Here is an 18427-nt window from a genome sequence, read left to right on the forward strand (position 1 = left end):
AGTACCCACTGAAGTGTTCATTTTAGAGCATTCTGGCCACTGATTAAGCCTTGTCTAGGGATCCCTGGGTGGCGCAGCGGTTTAGCGCCTGCCTTTGGCCCAGGGCGCGATCCTGGAGACCCGGGATCGAATCCCACGTCGGGCTCCCGGTGCATGGAGCCTGCTTCTCCCTCTGCCTATGTCTCTGCCTCTCTCTCTCTCTCTCTCTCTCTCTCTATGTGACTATCATAAATAAATAAAAATTAAAAAAAAAAAGCCTTGTCTAACTGAGCCAGTAGAAGAGACAGACTGTTTAAGTATGGAAATGTAAAGGTAATAGTGAGAATAGAGCAGTGAAGCTGCCAGACTTTCAGATCAGTGGAGTCAAGTGGGCCTTGAAAGACACCTGGAAGAGCAGCCCGGGTGGCTCAGCTGTTTAGTGCCGCCTTCAGCCCAGGGCCTGATCCTGGAGACCTGGGATGGAGTCCCACATCAGGCTCCCTGCATGGAGCCTGCTTCTCCCTCTGCCTGTGTCTCTGCCTCTCTCTCTCTCTGTATGTCTTTCATGGATAAATAAATAAAATCTTAAAAAAAAAAAAAGACACCTGGAAGATATACAGGGCAGCTGAGAGGGATGAAGTTGCAGTCTGAGGACAGAGCCATGAAAAGGCATGGTAGCAAGGGAAACAGGATCCCCTTGAGGAACTGTATGATGTGGCTGGAGTTTAATGCCAGGTTTGGGATTAATGGGAGAAGTTGCTGGAGAAAGAGTCAGATCATAATTAGATTTAAATACTTTCACTTAGCCCTGAAGGCTGTGGGAGTGATTTCAAGATTTCTGGCAGGAAACTTGTTTTTATGAAAGAAGTTGCTAGAGACAGCAGTGAGGAGGGTGGGTTAGGGAACTAGACAAAAGACAAGGAGGTATTTTGGAAGCCTATTAATTTAATCCAGTGAGTAATTATGCCAATTTAAATAAGGAAAATCATAGCACTAAGCATATAAGTAAAGGGAATAAAATGAGAAAAAAATATGAATGTGAGCTCAAAGAATTTGGTCCCAATTGGCCCTTTAGAGCCTCTGACAGCTGCCTCTCCCATGGCAGAGCATGTCCATGACTTACTCTTAACTTACTATGCTACATCCCACATACTGTGAGAGCCTTCTTCTGAAATGTGAAGCCCAGCTCTGAACATTTGGTGCTATCAGTGCTGATACTTTTAATCCAGTTTTGGTCTTGTCAAAATTTCTTCAGAATTCTTATTCTTCTTTGCATCGCTGACAGAATCCAAAGCAGTATATTATTGATAGAAGGTTCTTAATGAATGTCTACAGATTTGCATGGTCTTATCCTACTAATCAAAGACCATATTTTCTAATTTCTAAGTGCAGTCAGAATTGTGGCTCTCAAGTTGATGGGTGGATATTTCACAGTGCTGAATACTTGATAAAAAAATTACTATGTCAAGTAAGGTGCCTTTTTATTATATTTAGTACATTAAAGCAAAAACATTAGTTCATTCCTTGTACTAATATTTTCAATCTCTGAAAGCTGTATGTATTTTATCTAGTTAAGAATCAGCAGAAAATAGGAACTTAAAGCAGATATGATAATTATAGAACACAATTCTAAATTGAATGGTAGGGGAAGAGGTGCCAGAAGAAAATACTCAGCTTAGATTACACCTGGTTATTTTTGCATTATTATTTTTAATGTGTTTTGACACCTCAGCTGTTGCATATAGACTTACTCTGATCTTCAGAGCCCACATTTTGGGTTAGATAATTAAACTGCTTAAATGGCTCGTGTTCCTGTCATATTATTGAAGTGGGAAAATAGTGTGATATAGAAGAGATCATTTTCATTCATTCATTCACTCATTCATTTATTCATTCACAGTTACTAGATATCTCTTATCTGCAGGCTTTGTGACTGAAGTTATATAGAATATTGAAATGTCTGACTCCTCCAAATCTTAAAGGGTTTAAAGTCTGAAGAAGAGGTAGAGAGCAAGATAATACCTTCATGGAAATAAATATAACACAAAATATGGAAAAGAAATGAGAGTTTGTGGATGCCTGGGTGGTTCAACGATTGAGCGTCTGCTTCAGCTTAGGGCATGGTCCCAGGGTCCTGGGATCCAGTCCTGCATCAAGTTCCCCACAGGGAGCCTGCTTCTCCCTCTGCCTATGTCTCTGCCTCTCTCTGTGTCTCTCATGAATTATAAATAAATAAAATCTTAAAAAAATGAGAGCTTAGGAATTACTCCAGCCCAATACATTGGGATTTGAAAATCATGGAGAAACTACTTCCAACTTGGAGTTAGCATCATACATATGAAAACTGGTGACCAGGTTCTCTAGAGCCAGGAGATCTGTGTGATGAAAGGCATAGAGAGATGGGAAAAGTATGAGCATAATTAGCAAACAAGTTCAGTGGGGTTAGATGGATAAGTGAGACAAAGCTGGGAAGACAGCTCAAAACCAAATAATGTATAGCCTTGAATGTCAGGCAAACCTGTACTTCTTTTGCCAGCCACAGACTTTTTTTTTTTTTTTTTTTTTGGAATGGCAAATGGCTGGTCTCATGTGTGTTTTTTAGGGGGATGACTGTGGGAGGTTCAAGAGAACAGAAAACCAGATGGAATCAATATAGAAGTCTATGTGAAGGCTTTGAGAGGACTGGAGGGTCAGAGGAGAAGTGGGACAGTGAAAGATATATTTCTCTGTATCAGTCAGCGTACTTTTCCCCTCAACAAAGTGCAAGGGAGCAGAGGCATTAGAATTCTGAAAGATACCTTGGCAAGGCCTTGGGAACACTAATAGGGAAAAATATAAATTTAATGAGTAATATGAATAATAACTTAAATTTCTGCTCAATCTCAAATTCAACAAGGAATGTGGTCAAACATTCACAGTTGTCTATTTACATCCTGTAGGCAAATCTTTCTTCAGCCAAGACAGATTCTTGCCTATTATTGTTATTAATGAAGCTAATAAATGCAATACTGTCTAGAGAAATTCGGCTAACTCTTTATCATCACTGACTAGGTTTTAAAAAGATGAGGTTGGCTTTTAAAATGGAATCGTTCTGCCTCCATTTATGGATTGTAGGGTGCTGTCATTTCAGAGTTGGCTAATACATTAGAAACAGCCTCAAATTTCATACATGGAACCAGTGTCCTTGGCTGTGAGATATTGACCAAGAAAAAGACAAAAGCAACATCAAAACACACCTACCAAAATCTAAGCCACTTAACTGTTCTGTAGTTGCCAATTTGGGTTACACTGAGGAAGCTGACAGTATCATGTGAAGCTGCTAACCAAGTCATTTTTCTTTCTTGGTACCTTAAGACCCTTCTTCAGTATTGATTGAAATTCTCTACTATTTAGTGTAAGCTCAAGAACTAGGATAGTATTTTGCAAGAGCTCAGCACAATGTTTTCCTAAAGTTCTAAGAAGATGTATCTGTTACGAAGGATCTTAAATAGCCATGGGCTTTGTTAGTGGTATTCATTTGACAAAAGAAGGGATGCTTGTGAAAAGATGCAAAATCAGGAGAAACCTGTCCTTCAACAAATAGGAAAACCATTTTGTTTGTTTCTAAAATCACAGCTTTAACTCCATGCAGAAAAGCAGTCATATGTGTCTTTTATTTTAAAACTACTACAGATAGGGATGCCTGGGTGGCTCAGTGGTTGAGCGTCTGCCTTCAGCTCAGGGCGTGATCCTGGAGTCCCAGGATTGAGTCCTACATCGGGCTCCTTGTGAGGAGCCTGCTTCTCCCTCTGCGTCTGCCTTCTCTCTGTGTTTCTCATGAGTAAATAAATAAACTCTTTAAAAAAATAAATAAAAATAAAACTACTACAGATAAACCTAATTTTCTGCAGTAGGTGGGATTCTATAAAGTTGATTGTAAGTTGATATTAGAGTATATGAAACAAATGTCAGGTTTATTCAAAGAAGAACATATCTACTGATGTTTTTGTTCACTGCCTTATTTTTACTAATTTTCAATCCGCACTTACCATGTGACAAGCATTGTGATAAACCCTGGAATATAAAGATGACATTGTCCTGGAATGTGAAAGAGGACATTCTTCTGTTTTCAAGAAGTCTATAGAATTGTAATTCCTGTGGCAAGTGAAATACCATAAAGCTTTCTACTTGAAGGTTTTCGTGTATCTTCTGTATGTAAATGTATAGATATATGGGAAAGAAAGAAACAGACAAAAGTATAGTCCATTCTATACTTTCAATCTCTTTTTCAAATGGATTCTGCTACTGGCAATTATCATCTCTTGTGAATATTTCCCCAAGAATATGGGGATTTTATATTTGAGGTTGAGATGAGGAAGGAATCAGCAGGCATCCTGATAAATTGTGTCTGGAATCTTTGATTGGCTGTATGCCCAGCACCAAAGCTGCCACATGAAAATGGAGAAATTCAATCCTGTAGATGCTTTCTATAATGGAGTCACCTGGAAGAAAGTTATCTTTCTTTATTCATCCATTAGTCATTCAACAAATACTTACTAGGTGATTATTATGTAATAGACATCATGTTCAACGCTGGAGATGCAATAATGAAGAAGGCATGGACCTTGCCTTCAGGAAACTTCATTGCTAGTAGGAAATTTAAGCATTCTAATGTTACTTAAAACTTGTGTTTAAAATCCCCGAATGGTTTATATGTATTTACTGTAAGAAATGGAAAAATTTCCCCTTAAAATCTTGGAAAAACCTCTTTAACTTAAAAATACACAGCAATAAAATTAAATACTTCTTTGGGAATATAGAAGCTGGTGGTGTGCTGCCAATAGAAATGTTATTTACCAAAACAGATCTTTTATTTGGAAGGTGTGTATGATGCCTACATTAGCTAAGTGGGCTCTTAGACCTGAATAATGAACAAAAATATGCAATAAGTTGAATTTGGAGTCTATTTTTACAAAGTATGACAAATAATGATACATTTACTGAAATAGCTAATGGACCAGTGAAGTGGTAGCATAGCTTTTCACAGATACCAGCTGGCAAACTGTTAAATAATTTGAAATGAGTTATCAAGCATTGTTGTTTTGTAAATAAGTCTTGATTTCCTTTGCCTTTACACGTGAAAGAGAGGCATGTATTGCTCAATATGAGTCCTTTAGGGGAAAGCCATGGTTTCACAAAATCCTGGTGAATCATTAAGATTCAGTGCAGTGGACACAGAGTCAGAAACCCTGGAGGTGAGTCTCAAGTCCTGTTACCAAGTAGCTGTGAGGACTTGATGAATTGCTTCACCCCATGGGTCACAGTTTCCGCTCTATAAAATGAAGGCGTTGGGCTGGGTCATTCACAGCATCTCTTCTCACATTATCTTCCATTTAGTTTCCATCTAGGTCAGTGTGAACCACAGAGGAGCACTTCCTTGTGAGTTTGTGTGCTAGACATATGGATAGTTTCACCTCCAGAATTGGATTTGGTATATTAGATGGTCCAAGCTCAGTTTTAATGAAGAATTGATCCTACCTTGGGACCATAAGAAAGAGTTTTATTTTGTCCCTCTCTATTATTTTGACTACCCATGGACTTCTGCAGCTCAAGGGCAATGTAAGGATTGATTCAGGTATGTGGTCATAGCAAAAAAGCTTTTGAATTCTATTTAGCTTGAATCTGAACAAACTGTATCTCGACTTGCAGACCAACCGAGGAGGTACTTCAAGCTATTCTCCTCATACTTGGAACTGTTGCTAATCCTCAAAAGTCAATGCTGACTTTATCTTTTTACTCATCCCTTTATCTGGTCTCTGTTCCATAGCTCTCCCTCTATTTCAAGTGCACATCTATAACTTTCCTATTTTAATTCTCAGACATAAAAGTTCTTCAGTGTAATCAGTGGTCATTGGCCTCTGCAACATACATGCACACACACACATGTACCCACACATACATACTTGATTGCTAATCATATATATTGTTTCAATCATCTCTCACTTTTCCCAAGTATGGTTACCATGTGAATGGAATTGACCATTGTTGCCACCTAATCATGGGGATCTACTCTAATAATAGTGGAATAATTCCTATCAGATCAATCTCTACCAATAATTATACACTCTGGTCAATATATTAAAATTATTTACTTGAAGGCAATGAAGAACATTCAAAAGCAACCAGAAACTTGAAGAAAATGAATACTTGGAAGAAGAAAACAACATTGAGTGGTTTTCCTAATTTTAATAGCTCTTTAACTCAGGGCTAACCCCACACAGCACCAGCTGGTTAGCTAAAACTCAGATTAAAAACCCATAGTCTTGCTAGCTTGAAGAACCAGAGGAAAGAGTAATGGGGTGCATACCACCGGGAAGTTGAAGGAAAATTAAAGAAAGGAGAAAGCCACAGAGGGGATGGCTCAAATTTTATCTATATACTCAGATTAAACTTGGACCTGATACTAAGCAACACATCCATGAGGCCAACTCCAAACAGCCTAGCTAAGGCTAAAGGATTGAGTAGAAATTTTATCTGCTGCCTCCTCTGCCCAACACATGCATCACTAGAGACACAGAGGTTGGAGTATGAGTTCAGCTAAGTTCACTGTCTGCTTTAAAAATAAGTACTCTTTGGAGAAATATAACAAAATCTAGAGTTTATACAATGAATCATAATGTCCAGATATAGTACTAAATTAATATATATGCATCTGAAGAAATAGGAAAATATGACCCATATTCAAAAGAAAATGTAATAAATGGAGATAATACTGAGATGATCTAGCTAATGGATATGCTTGGAGATATAGAAGAAAATACAATCATAATGAGTTGGGAAATAGAAAATCTAATCTGTAATAGAAACAAGACCTAAGTGAAAAATTTAGATATGAAAAACATCCAGAATTTTAAAATTCTTGCATGTGTTTATCTCCCCACAACACTGGTTGTGTTTATAACTAATTGGATTGATGAAAGAGTCAGTGAACTTGAAGTTAGATCAGGAGAAATTTCTGATCTAAAGAAATCAGAAAGAAAATTTAAAAAGAATAAAAACATCACAGCAGTGTGTGACAATGTCAAAAATTCTAATTTATGGAAAGACACAAATTAAATATTTTGGAAACTCACAAAGTGATAAATATAAAGAAAACCACACCTAGAATCATGCATATCATAGTCAAACTGCTGAAAACAAAAGATTAAATCTTGAGGAAGGAAAATTACATACTACAAATAAAGCAACAACCATACGAATTATAGCTGATTTCTCATTAAAACAAAAAAGTTAAATCCAGAAGTCAATGAAACTCTTCAAAGTACTGTAAGAAAAATAAACAAACCTGTCAACTAGTGAAAATATTCTTCAAAAATAAAGGTGTAGTAAAGACATTTTCAAATGAACAAAAACTAAAGAATTTGTTGCCAGCAGATCCACACAAGAAGTGCTAAAGGCTTCTTTAGGTTATCCAGAAATGCCAGATGGAAAATCAGATCTTGAAGAAGGAATGAAAATCATTAGGCATGATAAGAATGTAGATTAGCATAACAGGCTTTCTTTTATTTTAATTTCTTTGAAATACATATGATCCTTTCCTATGCCTCTGTTGTAAAAAAATGAGATGTAATTCAACAGAGAGATCATTCACCATTTCAAAGTATCAAATATGGTGGTTTTTAGTATATTCACAAACTTGTGCAACCATGAACACCATCAATTTTAGAATGCTTCATCATCATCATAAGGCCCTGTACTATCTCAGCAGTTATTCAATGTTCTCCCCTACCACAGCTCCCCATTCTGTCCCTGAACTTGCCTATTCTGGACATTTCATGTAAATGGAATCCTATGATATGAGCCTTTTTGAGTCTGTTTTTTTCACTTAGCATATTGTTTTTAAGGCTAATCCATGTTGTAGCCTGTATTGTACCAATACATCATTTGTTTTTATTGCTGAATAATATTCCATTGTGTGGATCACCTTTTGTTTATCCATTCATCAATTAATGGACATTTGGATAGTTTCCTATTTTGACTATCATGATTAGTACTAATTTAAACATTCATGTAAAAGCTTTGGTGTAGATGTATGTTTTCAGTTCTCTTGGTTATATACCTAGGAATGGAATTGCTAAGGTATGTGATAACTCTTATGTTTAACTTTTTAAAAAACTATATACCTGTTTTCCAAATGTGGCTGCACTATTTTATATTCCCACCAGCAATGTCTAGGTATTCTAGTTTCTTCACATCCTTCTCAACATTTATTATTATCCATCTTCTTAATCCCATCTATCCTAGTGGGCTAATGACATGAGCATCTTATCATATTGGACATTTGTGTATGTTCTTGGAAAAATACCTATGCATGTCCTTTGTCAAGTTTTTAATTGAGTTGTCTTTTTACCTTTAGTTTTTTATAGTTTGAATACTAGACTTATAGCAGACATATGATTTGCATTTTTTCTTCCATCCATGGGTTATTTTTTCAGTTTCTTAGTAGTATCCTTTGAAGCTCAAATATTTTTAATTTTGATTATGTTTATATTTCTTTTGTTTTTTGTATTCTTGGTATGTTACCTAAGAGGCCACTGGTTAATCTAATTGTCACAAAAATTTACACCTAATTTTCTTCTACATCTTACATTCAGGACTTTGATCCATTTTGAGTTAATCTTTGTATATGTTTTGAGGAAGGGGTCCAACTTCTTTCTTTTGTAGGTGAATATCCAGTTGTACCTGCAGCATTTGTTGAAAAGACTATTTCCTTATTGAATTATCTTACATCCATGCTGAACATCAATTGATCATAAATGTATGGGTTTATTTTTGGGCTACCAGTTCTATTCCATTGATCTATAGGTCTGTCTTTATTCCATTACCACCCAATCTTGATTACTGTAGCATTATAGTAGACGTTGAGATCAAGAAGTATCAGTGCTGCAACTTTGCTTTTCTTCTTCAAAATTTATTTCGGTTATTCTGGGTCCCTTTCATTTCCATATGAGTTTTAGGGTCACTTTATTAATTTCTTTAAAAATAACATCTATAGCTTGATAGTGCTTATGTTGAATCTGTAGATAAATTTGGGGAATATTGCCATCTTAACAATATTGTCTTCCATGAGCACAAGATGACTCTCCCTTTATTTAGGTCTTTTAAACATTTTTTTCAACAATATTTTATAGTATTCAGTGTATAAGTCTTGCATCTATTTTGCTAAGCTTATTCTTAATATTGTATTATTTTTCATGCAACTGTAAATGAATTTTCTTAATTTCACTTTTGGATTGTTCATTGCAAGTGGATAGACATACAATTGTGTGAACTTTTTATACTGACCTTACACCTTTATAAAACTCATTTATTAGCACTAGCAGTTTGTGAGTGTGTATATTCCTTAGGATTTCCTATATACAAAATCAAGTCATCTGCAAATAGTGTTATCTCTTCTTTTCCAATATGGATGCATTTTATTTCAATTTCTTTTCCAACAGCCCTGGCAAGAACCTCCAGGGCATTGTTGATAGAAGTGGTGAGAGTGGACATACTTTTCTTATTCCTGGTCATACAGAGAAAACATTTAGTTGTTCACTAGTGAGTATGATGCTAGTTGTGTGGTTTTCATGGATGCTCTTTTTCAAGTTAGGGAATTTCCTTTCTATTCCTAGTTTGTTGAGTGTTTTTATCAAGAAAGACTGTTGGGAATATCAAACACTTTTTATTCATCCACTGAGATGATCATTTGATTTGAGTCTTTTATTCTACTTATATGATAAACTATATTCATGGATTTTTATATGTTGAACCAACCTTGAATTCCTGATATGATTTTCACTTGGTCATGCTGAATAATCTTTTTTATTTTTATGAATTCAGTTGCCAGTATTTTTTTGAGGACTTTTATTACAATGGATATTTGGCATAGTTTTCTTATGATTTTGTCTGGGTTTTGTGTCAGAGTATATAATAGGTCTGTGATGAGATAGAGATTGAGGAATTTGGGGACCGATCAAGGAAAAAGATATGACCACTAGGTGACAGTAGCTCATAGGATATTCATTTGAGTGATGCTTTGGCAGATTTGCATGCTGGGAAAGTCCCTCATAGTATGAGACCATTCAGAGGCTATAGCACAGGGCTCACTATCCAGAAAAAGAAGGTTAAGGGACCTACTAAGGGAAAAAAAGGTTTAGTGAAGAGGCTTACATATATAAGTGCTGTCTCTGGGCAGTTTGGCAGAGTATCTCTGAATCAAAGAGCTCTGAAACTGGCAGGGCTTCAATTAGGATTTTATAGCTACAAGACTTATTTTATCTATGGCTAGCAGATTTGGGATGCAGTTTCTTGGGGTGTGCAAAACAGGCAGGCTCTAAGTACCTAAAAATCTGTTTATTTGAGCTCTATTTAAAACAATTAGATGTGGAAAGGCACGACGGCACGGTGGAGAGGTGCGGGCCCGGATTGGAGCAACGTCAGACACGCCGGATCTTCCTTCGGAACCACGTCGAGACAAGAAGCAGGCGCCAACGCTTCCTCATGGGTCGTTGCTTCTCGGCGAAGCTCGGCAGTGTCCCGGGCTCCAGAGAGGAGGCCGGTGGAGGACCCGAATCGAAGAAGTAGGGAGGCCAGTAGGGGCGGCAGGGGCGGCGTCTGGAAGAACTCCGGCCTCCAGCAGCCTGTGGCCGCCGGTCCCCGGGAACCGCCGCTCTGCTTTGGGTTGAAGAATGTATGGGTCGGCGCTGTGATCGGTCGTGGGGGGTCCAAAATAAAAGACCTCCAAACTACAACAAACACGAAAATACAGATAATAAAAGCTTATCCAGAAGCAGAGGTCAGAATTTTTGGGAACAAGGTGATGCAAGCAAAGGCCAAAACAGCGATAGATAATCTTGTTAAAAAACAAGAAAATTACAATTCGAAATCCAGAATTGACTTACCTCCAATTAAGAAAAACTTTTATAGGCAATCAGAAACAACAAGTTCAATGTCACAAGAGCAAGTAGACTCATGGAGGAAAGAAAATAATAATATAATGTGCGATGACTTAAAAGAAGGCGAAAAGCGCCGTATACCCAATCCTACTTGTAAATTTGAGGATGCTTTTCAATATTATCCAGAAGTTATGGAAAACTTTAAAAGGGCAGGGTTTCAAAAACCAACACCAATCCAGTCACAGGCATGGCCAATAGTTCTACAAGGAATAGATCTCATTGGAGTAGCTCAAACCGGAACGGGGAAGACGTTGTCTTATTTAATGCCAGGATTCATCCATCTTGACTTACAGCCTGTAATTAGAGAAAAAAGGAACGGCCCCGGCATGTTAGTCCTCACACCCACGAGGGAATTAGCGCTTCAGGTAGAAGCTGAATGTTCTAAGTATTCGTATAAAGGCCTTAAAAGTGTGTGTATATATGGTGGTGGAGATAGAAATGGACAAATACAAGACCTGAAAAAAGGAGTAGATATTATTATTGCAACTCCTGGGAGGCTGAATGATCTACAAATGAATAACTTCGTCAACCTCAGAAGTATAACCTACTTGGTATTAGATGAAGCTGACAAGATGCTAGATATGGGATTTGAACCCCAGATAATGAAGATTTTGTTAGATGTGCGCCCAGATAGGCAAACCATTATGACAAGTGCAACCTGGCCATATGCTGTCCGTCGACTTGCACAGTCATATTTGAAAGCACCAATGATTGTATATGTTGGCACTTTGGATTTAGTTGCTGTAAGTACTGTAAAACAGAATATAATTGTCACCACGGAAGAGGAGAAACGCTCTCATATCCAACGTTTTCTGGAAAGCATATCTTCTCAGGACAAAGTCATAGTGTTTGTCAGCCGAAAAGCCATTGCTGACCATTTATCAAGTGACCTGATTCTGCAACATGTATCAGTAGAATCTCTTCATGGCAATCGAGAGCAGTGTGACCGAGAGAGAGCATTAGAAAACTTTAAAACAGGTAAAGTAAGAATATTGATTGCCACCGATTTGGCATCAAGAGGTCTCGACGTCAACGATATCACACATGTCTATAATTACGATTTCCCCCGGAACATCGAAGAATATGTACACAGAGTGGGGCGTACTGGAAGAGCAGGGAAGACAGGGATATCTATTACGCTCCTCACCAGAAATGACTGGAGAGTTGCTGGCGAGTTAATCAATATTCTGGAAATAGCACATCAGAGCGTCCCAGAGGAACTTGTGGCAATGGCCGAGAGGTATGAGGCACATAGACTAAGAAAAGAAACGGAAAGAAAGTTGGGGAAACCCCAAGGAAAACCCAAGAAGTTTTATTAGTCTCCTTGAAAAGTGGTGCCAGCCTATTCAAAGATATCAAGATTTTTTTAGAGCTACACTATTTAGAATATCCAGAAATACTGGAAAAATGCTGGCTGGCACTATGAAGAGACAATGGATTCGTAAAAGAATAAGTGTTTAAAAATAGAATTTGACATTTTATACTTTCTTTAATAAAATCAAAAGCGTTTAAACATGAGTTAAATTTTTTTTCATGGATATTAAGGAAAGTAGCATTATATTTCACTTAATTATCCTTATTTAAAAAGTAAATCTTCCATAATGTTGTATTAAGGTCAGTCTTTAAAGAGTTTAGCCTGTTCTGATGTCAATGCAGTGGAAAAGATACTGGTAACGAATTTTTTTATATGATAAAAAGATAAGCTGATCTGTCTTATGAAAATGAATCCTTTCATTTTGTTTACAGTATTTTTTGGGGTGTACTTTTCTTAAGGGATTACATTTCACCTCCTAAATGAAACAATAAAAGGATTTCATGAGAAAAAAAAAAACAATTAGATGTGTAAGAGTTTGAGTTTGTGTCAGTGGGCTTTGAGTTAATAAATGTTAGCCTACTGTGAAGAAGGAAACAATGTAGAGACAATATACAGGGGCTATGTTTGGATCATTTGGTATCATCTCATACCAGTCCATTATTCATGTACTCATAGAGTAAATTAGGAAGTATTTCGCTTTTTTTATTTTTAGGAAGAGTTTGTGAAGGATTCATACTAATTCTTAAACAGTTAGTGGAATTTGCCATTGAAGCCATCTAGTCCTAGACTTGTCTTTGTGTGGAAAGTTTGATTACTAATTTGATCTTTATTTTATACAGGTCTATTCATATATTCTACTTTTTAAACCTATTTTTGTATATTTTTTCTAAGAATTTATTTAATTTCATTAGGTTGTCTTATTTGTTAGCACACACTTGTCCATAGGATTCACTTATGATCCTTTTTATTTCTGTAAGATAATTAGTGATGTTCTCACTTTTATTCTTGATTTTAGTGATTTGTGAGTGCTCTCTCTCTCTCTCTCTCTCTCTCTCTCGGGTGTCAATCTAGCTAAAGGTTTATTAATTTTGTTGATCTTTTCTATGAATCAATTTTTAGTTTTGTTGATTTTCTTTAATTTTTTCTCTATGTCAATATTTCTACTCTAATGTTTATTATTTACTCATTTACTCCCTTCTGCTTCTGAGGGGGTTATTTTGCTCTTTTTCTAGTTTCTTAAGATGGGAAGTTAGGTTATTGATTTCAGATCTTTATTATGGGTTTTTATTTTTTGATGTTGTTGCTTGTTTGTTTTTTTAGGGGGATGGGGGCAGGGGAAGAGGAAGAGAGGGAATCTTAAGCAGGCTCCATGCCCAGTGTGGAGACTGACACGAGACTCAATCTCATAATACTAGGATCGTGACCTGACCCAAAATTAAGAGTTGGATTCTTAACTGACTGTGCCACCCAGGCACCCCTTTATCGTGTTTTTTTAATGCATGTATTTACAGCTATAAATTTCTGAGTGTTGCTTTTGCTGTATCCCATAAGTTTTGATATATTGTTTTCATTCCATTCATCTCAGTGTATATCCTGTTGTCTATTTTGATTTCTTCTTTCAGCTACTGGTTATTTGAATATGTGATTTAATTTTTATATATATTAATGAATTTCTCAAAGCTCTTTCTGTTACTGATTTCTAATTTTATTCCATGATGGTAGGAGGATATATTCAGCGTGATTTCAGTCCTTTCAAATTTATTGACACATGTTCTATGGGCCAACATATGGTCTGTGCTAGAGAAGGGTCCATTTGCCCTTGAGAAGAATAGGTATTCTGTTGTTGATGAGCTAAGTGTTCTGTAAATGTCTCTTAGGTCTACTTCATTTACTGTGTTGTTCAAGTGTTCAATTTCCTTCTTGATCTTTTGCCTAGTTGTTCTATATATATTGAAAGTGGGATATTGACATCTCCAATTATTACAGTCGAATTGTCTGTTCTTCTTAAAACTCTATCAGTTTTTGTTTCAAGTACTTTTGAGGCCCTGTTGTTAGGTGCATATATAATTGTTATATATTATTGATAGTTTATCTATGTTATTATAAAATGTTCTTCTTTATCTCTATACCATATTTAGACTGAACAAAATTGACAACTCTAGCATAAAGAACAGAAATGTAAGGTTCTAACACTTTATATGAAATGATACAATATTATTTCTAAATAGAATAACAAATTAAAGTATGTGTAAAACAATCATTAGTGAAACCACAAAAAAATACAAAGAGGTATAGTTAAAAGATAATAGATATATTAAAATGATATTCTAAAAAAAAACACATGAAAGGAGAAACAAGAAAATACAAAGTACATGAGATGAATAGAAAACAAGTAGTAGGGATCCCTGGGTGGCGCAGCAGTTTGGTGCCTGCCTTTGGCCCAGGGCGCGATTCTGGAGACCCGGGATCGAATCCCACGTCGGGCTCCCGGTGCATGGAGCCTGCTTCTCCCTCTGCCTATGTCTCTGCTTCTCTCTCTCTCTCTCTCTCTCTGTGAATATCATAAATAAATAAAATTAAAAAAAAAAGAAAAGAAAACAAGTAGTAAAAATGGACCCCAAATCTGACCATCTTAATAGTTACATTAAATATAAATGGATCAAAAGACATTTTCAGAGTGGACAAAATCTGAGACTCAACTAAACCAGTGAAGACCTAAACAATATTGGCTTAAAATGGAGAAATCCTCTTTGTGTAAATTATTCCAGAGGGGATGTTTATCTATGACAGTGTGAATAGCTCACAGAATGAAAATTATGATTCTTTGGTAAAATATGTGTTTTATCACTGCAAAATACCCTGTTTTATTTCTGTTACATTACTATGTACATATTACTCCAGATGGCTGTGATCATACAACTATGTATACTGTACTTTATGGATGATGTAAGGGTGTTCAAAGGAAATTTTAACTTTAACATATTTTGTTTCATATGGAAACTATGCACCTCTTGAGCTGTCACTGAGCTGTACTTAGCTCACTTTCCTTGCATGAACATCTCTACCTGTACTAGAAGTCTCTTACTGCCACACTTGAAGCATCCCAATTATGTCTCAATCAGGAATTTTCTCTATACCTTTAACTTAAGGCTATTCATGGCCCATCCCCTGGGCTAAAGAGAATTCTTTTCCACAAGCAAGAATATGTCTTGACCATAAAATTTCTCTCCTATTTATTTTTTCTCCATTTGTACAGATATTTAACCAGGTAAAGACCCTTACTACAATGGAACTAAACTTCCTGTCTTTTTTTTTTTTTAGATTTTTTTATTTATTTATTCATGAGAGACACAGAGCGAAGCAGAGACATAGGCAGAGGGTGAAGTAGGCTCCCCCAAGTGCTTGATGTGGGACTCAATCCCAGGACCCTGGGATTATGACTTGAGCCAAAGGCAGATGCTCAACCACTGAGCCAACCAGACACCCAGGGTTTTTGAGGAAAAGGCTATGGTAGTAAAGTGCCATTCTTATCACATCATATTAAGTATACATATTATCAATATGACTTATAATTGTTGATGTTAACCTTGATAACTGCCTCATGATGTTGGTCATACTGAACTCTTTGGAAGGATGTCTCTATGCACAGCTCACATTTGAGGAGTGAGGAATTATCCCCCACCTCTGTGAGAAAGGAGTATCTACATAAATTAATTAGAATTCTTCTGCATGAGAGATTTGTCTCTTTTTCTCATTTATTTATCCAATCATTTATTTATATCACTTATTTATAAACTCATGATACATTTATTTTTATACTTTTGATTATAAGCCAGTTCTACTCTATTTGTTGCTCAGATTGTTCTAGATTTTACCATTAAGGGCTCTTTTAGTTAGCTCCTGTGTCTCTTTGATGTATTCACATATTGCTGGGAATTTTATTGGATTTAATTTATTGGGATTTTTGTTTATTTGTTTGTTTTATTTTGTTTGCACTTTCTTACTTTCTGGCATAACAAGATACTTAAGTCTCATTTTTGAAATTTACTGCCCTGGTCCTAGAATCAGCATTTTCTGGAAAGTGTTCTGGCTTTATTTATTTATTTATTTATTTATTTATTTATTTATTTATTTATTTTAAGAGAAAGATACTAGAAACTAAGATCTGGTGCTAGATTTCCTGCTTACTTTTATTTCTTCCATTACTCTATATAGTCAAATTCTTTCTCTCAAATGTTTTGTTTTTTTTTTTCTTTTTTCTTTCTCTTTTCTTTTTTTTTGCAATTTCCACTTAGGCCCTTTAGTTCATCATTCCTCTACTATAAGAGTCTCTTAAAGTGTCTCTCTCTTCAATCTATTTCCCATTTGGCAGCCAGAGGATTTTTATAAAATGCAAACCTCGTTATGCCATTATACTGCTTAAAAACCTTCATAAGCTCAGCATTGCCCTCAGGAGAAAGTTTAAACTTAATATTGTTGGAAAGGATTTTGGGATCTGGTTGCTATTTTCCTCTCCAACTTCACCTCTAAAAACTCTCAGCCTCGGTTTACACTGCATCCATACTGAAATAATTTTAGTTCCTTATAAGCCTTGCATAGTTTCATTCTGGGAACACTGCCCTTACTCCTCTTTTTTTGCCAACACACACACACACACACACACACACACACACATGCACACACCCCTCTCCTCAGATAGATTCCTCCTCAACTTCAAGATCTCTCTTTAGATGATCATCTTCTAGATCTTCTAGGACACTTTCTCCTGGCGGTGCTCCCTTCCTGCATTCTCCCTCAGGGAAAACCAAGGTATTGGTTTCTTGTCACAGCCTCATCACAGTGTTTGACAGTCACCTTTTCACGTGTCTCTTCCCTCCAGACAGAAAGCTCTGTGATGGCAGGGACTTTGTACATTTGATTCATCACTGTATTAGTAACATAACCAAATGTTTAGCACTTGATATACACTAAAGAAGCATTTGTTTAGCGAATCAATAAGTGTCTCATGGGGTATTTTCTGTCAGGCTGGTCTCAGCAATATAGTAGTCGCTGATGTATTTCCAAAGATTTGTCAAGTATTAAATGTATATGAATGTTTGTAGGTAGAGTATCCCTCAGTACGTGAGACATCTTCATAATGGGAAGATGTGAACAGTTATTGCAACCAATCTATTGTTACTCATAATTTCTAGCAGAATTTCTGGCTTCCTTGTTATTCATTTCTAAATGCAAACAGAAGGCCGAGTGCAGCTTCTGGGCTGCTTGAGATCAGTTCTAATCTAGTGTGTGGGCATGTGCTTGGTTAAACAGACTGGGAAACCAGCCATGGAGAGATGAACAGGAATTCTAAAGCTGCCAAGAAATTTACACCTGCACCTCATGGCTCAGAATAGAGCCTGGTCTCAAAGGTATTACCAAACAAGTTCCAAAATTTCTACTTTCATCCTGACAGTTACACACTCTCAGACTCTCACACAAGAACAGATAAGTTTGGCATTGCTCACCCACATCCTTTTATACCCATGGAAAACTTTGGTATCTTTTAAATATTTTTCTTTGGGAAGCTAGGACAATCACTTTGCTCTCAGGAAATATGGCTTGAATGTGAGGTTTCCAGAGCTACCCGAATGGAAATGATCTCTACTTCTGTACATATGCACAGCAATGCTCTTCCTCTAAATCTGATAGTATATTATAGACATTGCCTTCAATCCTCTCCTTTTAACTTAGATCTCCCTTAGAGGGGGAATGGAGAGAATATTAATAACCCTCCTGTAACAGATAGCTTTTCCAGGGGAGAGCCTAAAGCTGCCAAACTTTACCAGGTTTTTCACATAAAGGAGAACATGCTTGCATCCCAGGTTTGGAAGGAAAATCTTTCACCTTGGTATTAAATGGAGTTAACTGGATATGTTTGTCTTCAAAGGATATACTCTGTGTGGTTAAGTAAGGAAGATAGAACAGCAGAATACACTAAAGGGTTTGGTTTCTTTGGTCTCCTAGAAGCCATGTTGATTGTGTATATGTACTGTCCCTCTTGGCCATGCTAATTAGGATGGCTGTTTAATTTTTTCTCCTACACTTTATCTTTGATAACCTAAGATAATCATTTTATCAATACTCTATATTATTTAATGCTCATGTGTTAGAATAGTGA

General features: G+C 36.5%; 2 protein-coding genes across 8 annotated transcripts in view; both read left to right on the top strand.

Moving 5' to 3' along the window:
• ZMAT4 (zinc finger matrin-type 4) overlaps positions 1 to 18427 on the top strand; it is a 356108-nt gene that overhangs the window by 219219 nt on the left and 118462 nt on the right. The window lies entirely within an intron of this gene.
• Positions 10382 to 12750, top strand: LOC112654194 (probable ATP-dependent RNA helicase DDX43). The gene has a single exon (XM_035700209.2). It carries the CDS (start codon positions 10382 to 10384, stop codon positions 12272 to 12274), a length of 1893 nt encoding a protein of 630 aa, XP_035556102.1. The 3' UTR covers positions 12275 to 12750.

This window comes from Canis lupus, chromosome 16 (assembly GCF_003254725.2).
Source record: "Canis lupus dingo isolate Sandy chromosome 16, ASM325472v2, whole genome shotgun sequence".
Taxonomy (NCBI): domain Eukaryota; kingdom Metazoa; phylum Chordata; class Mammalia; order Carnivora; family Canidae; genus Canis; species Canis lupus.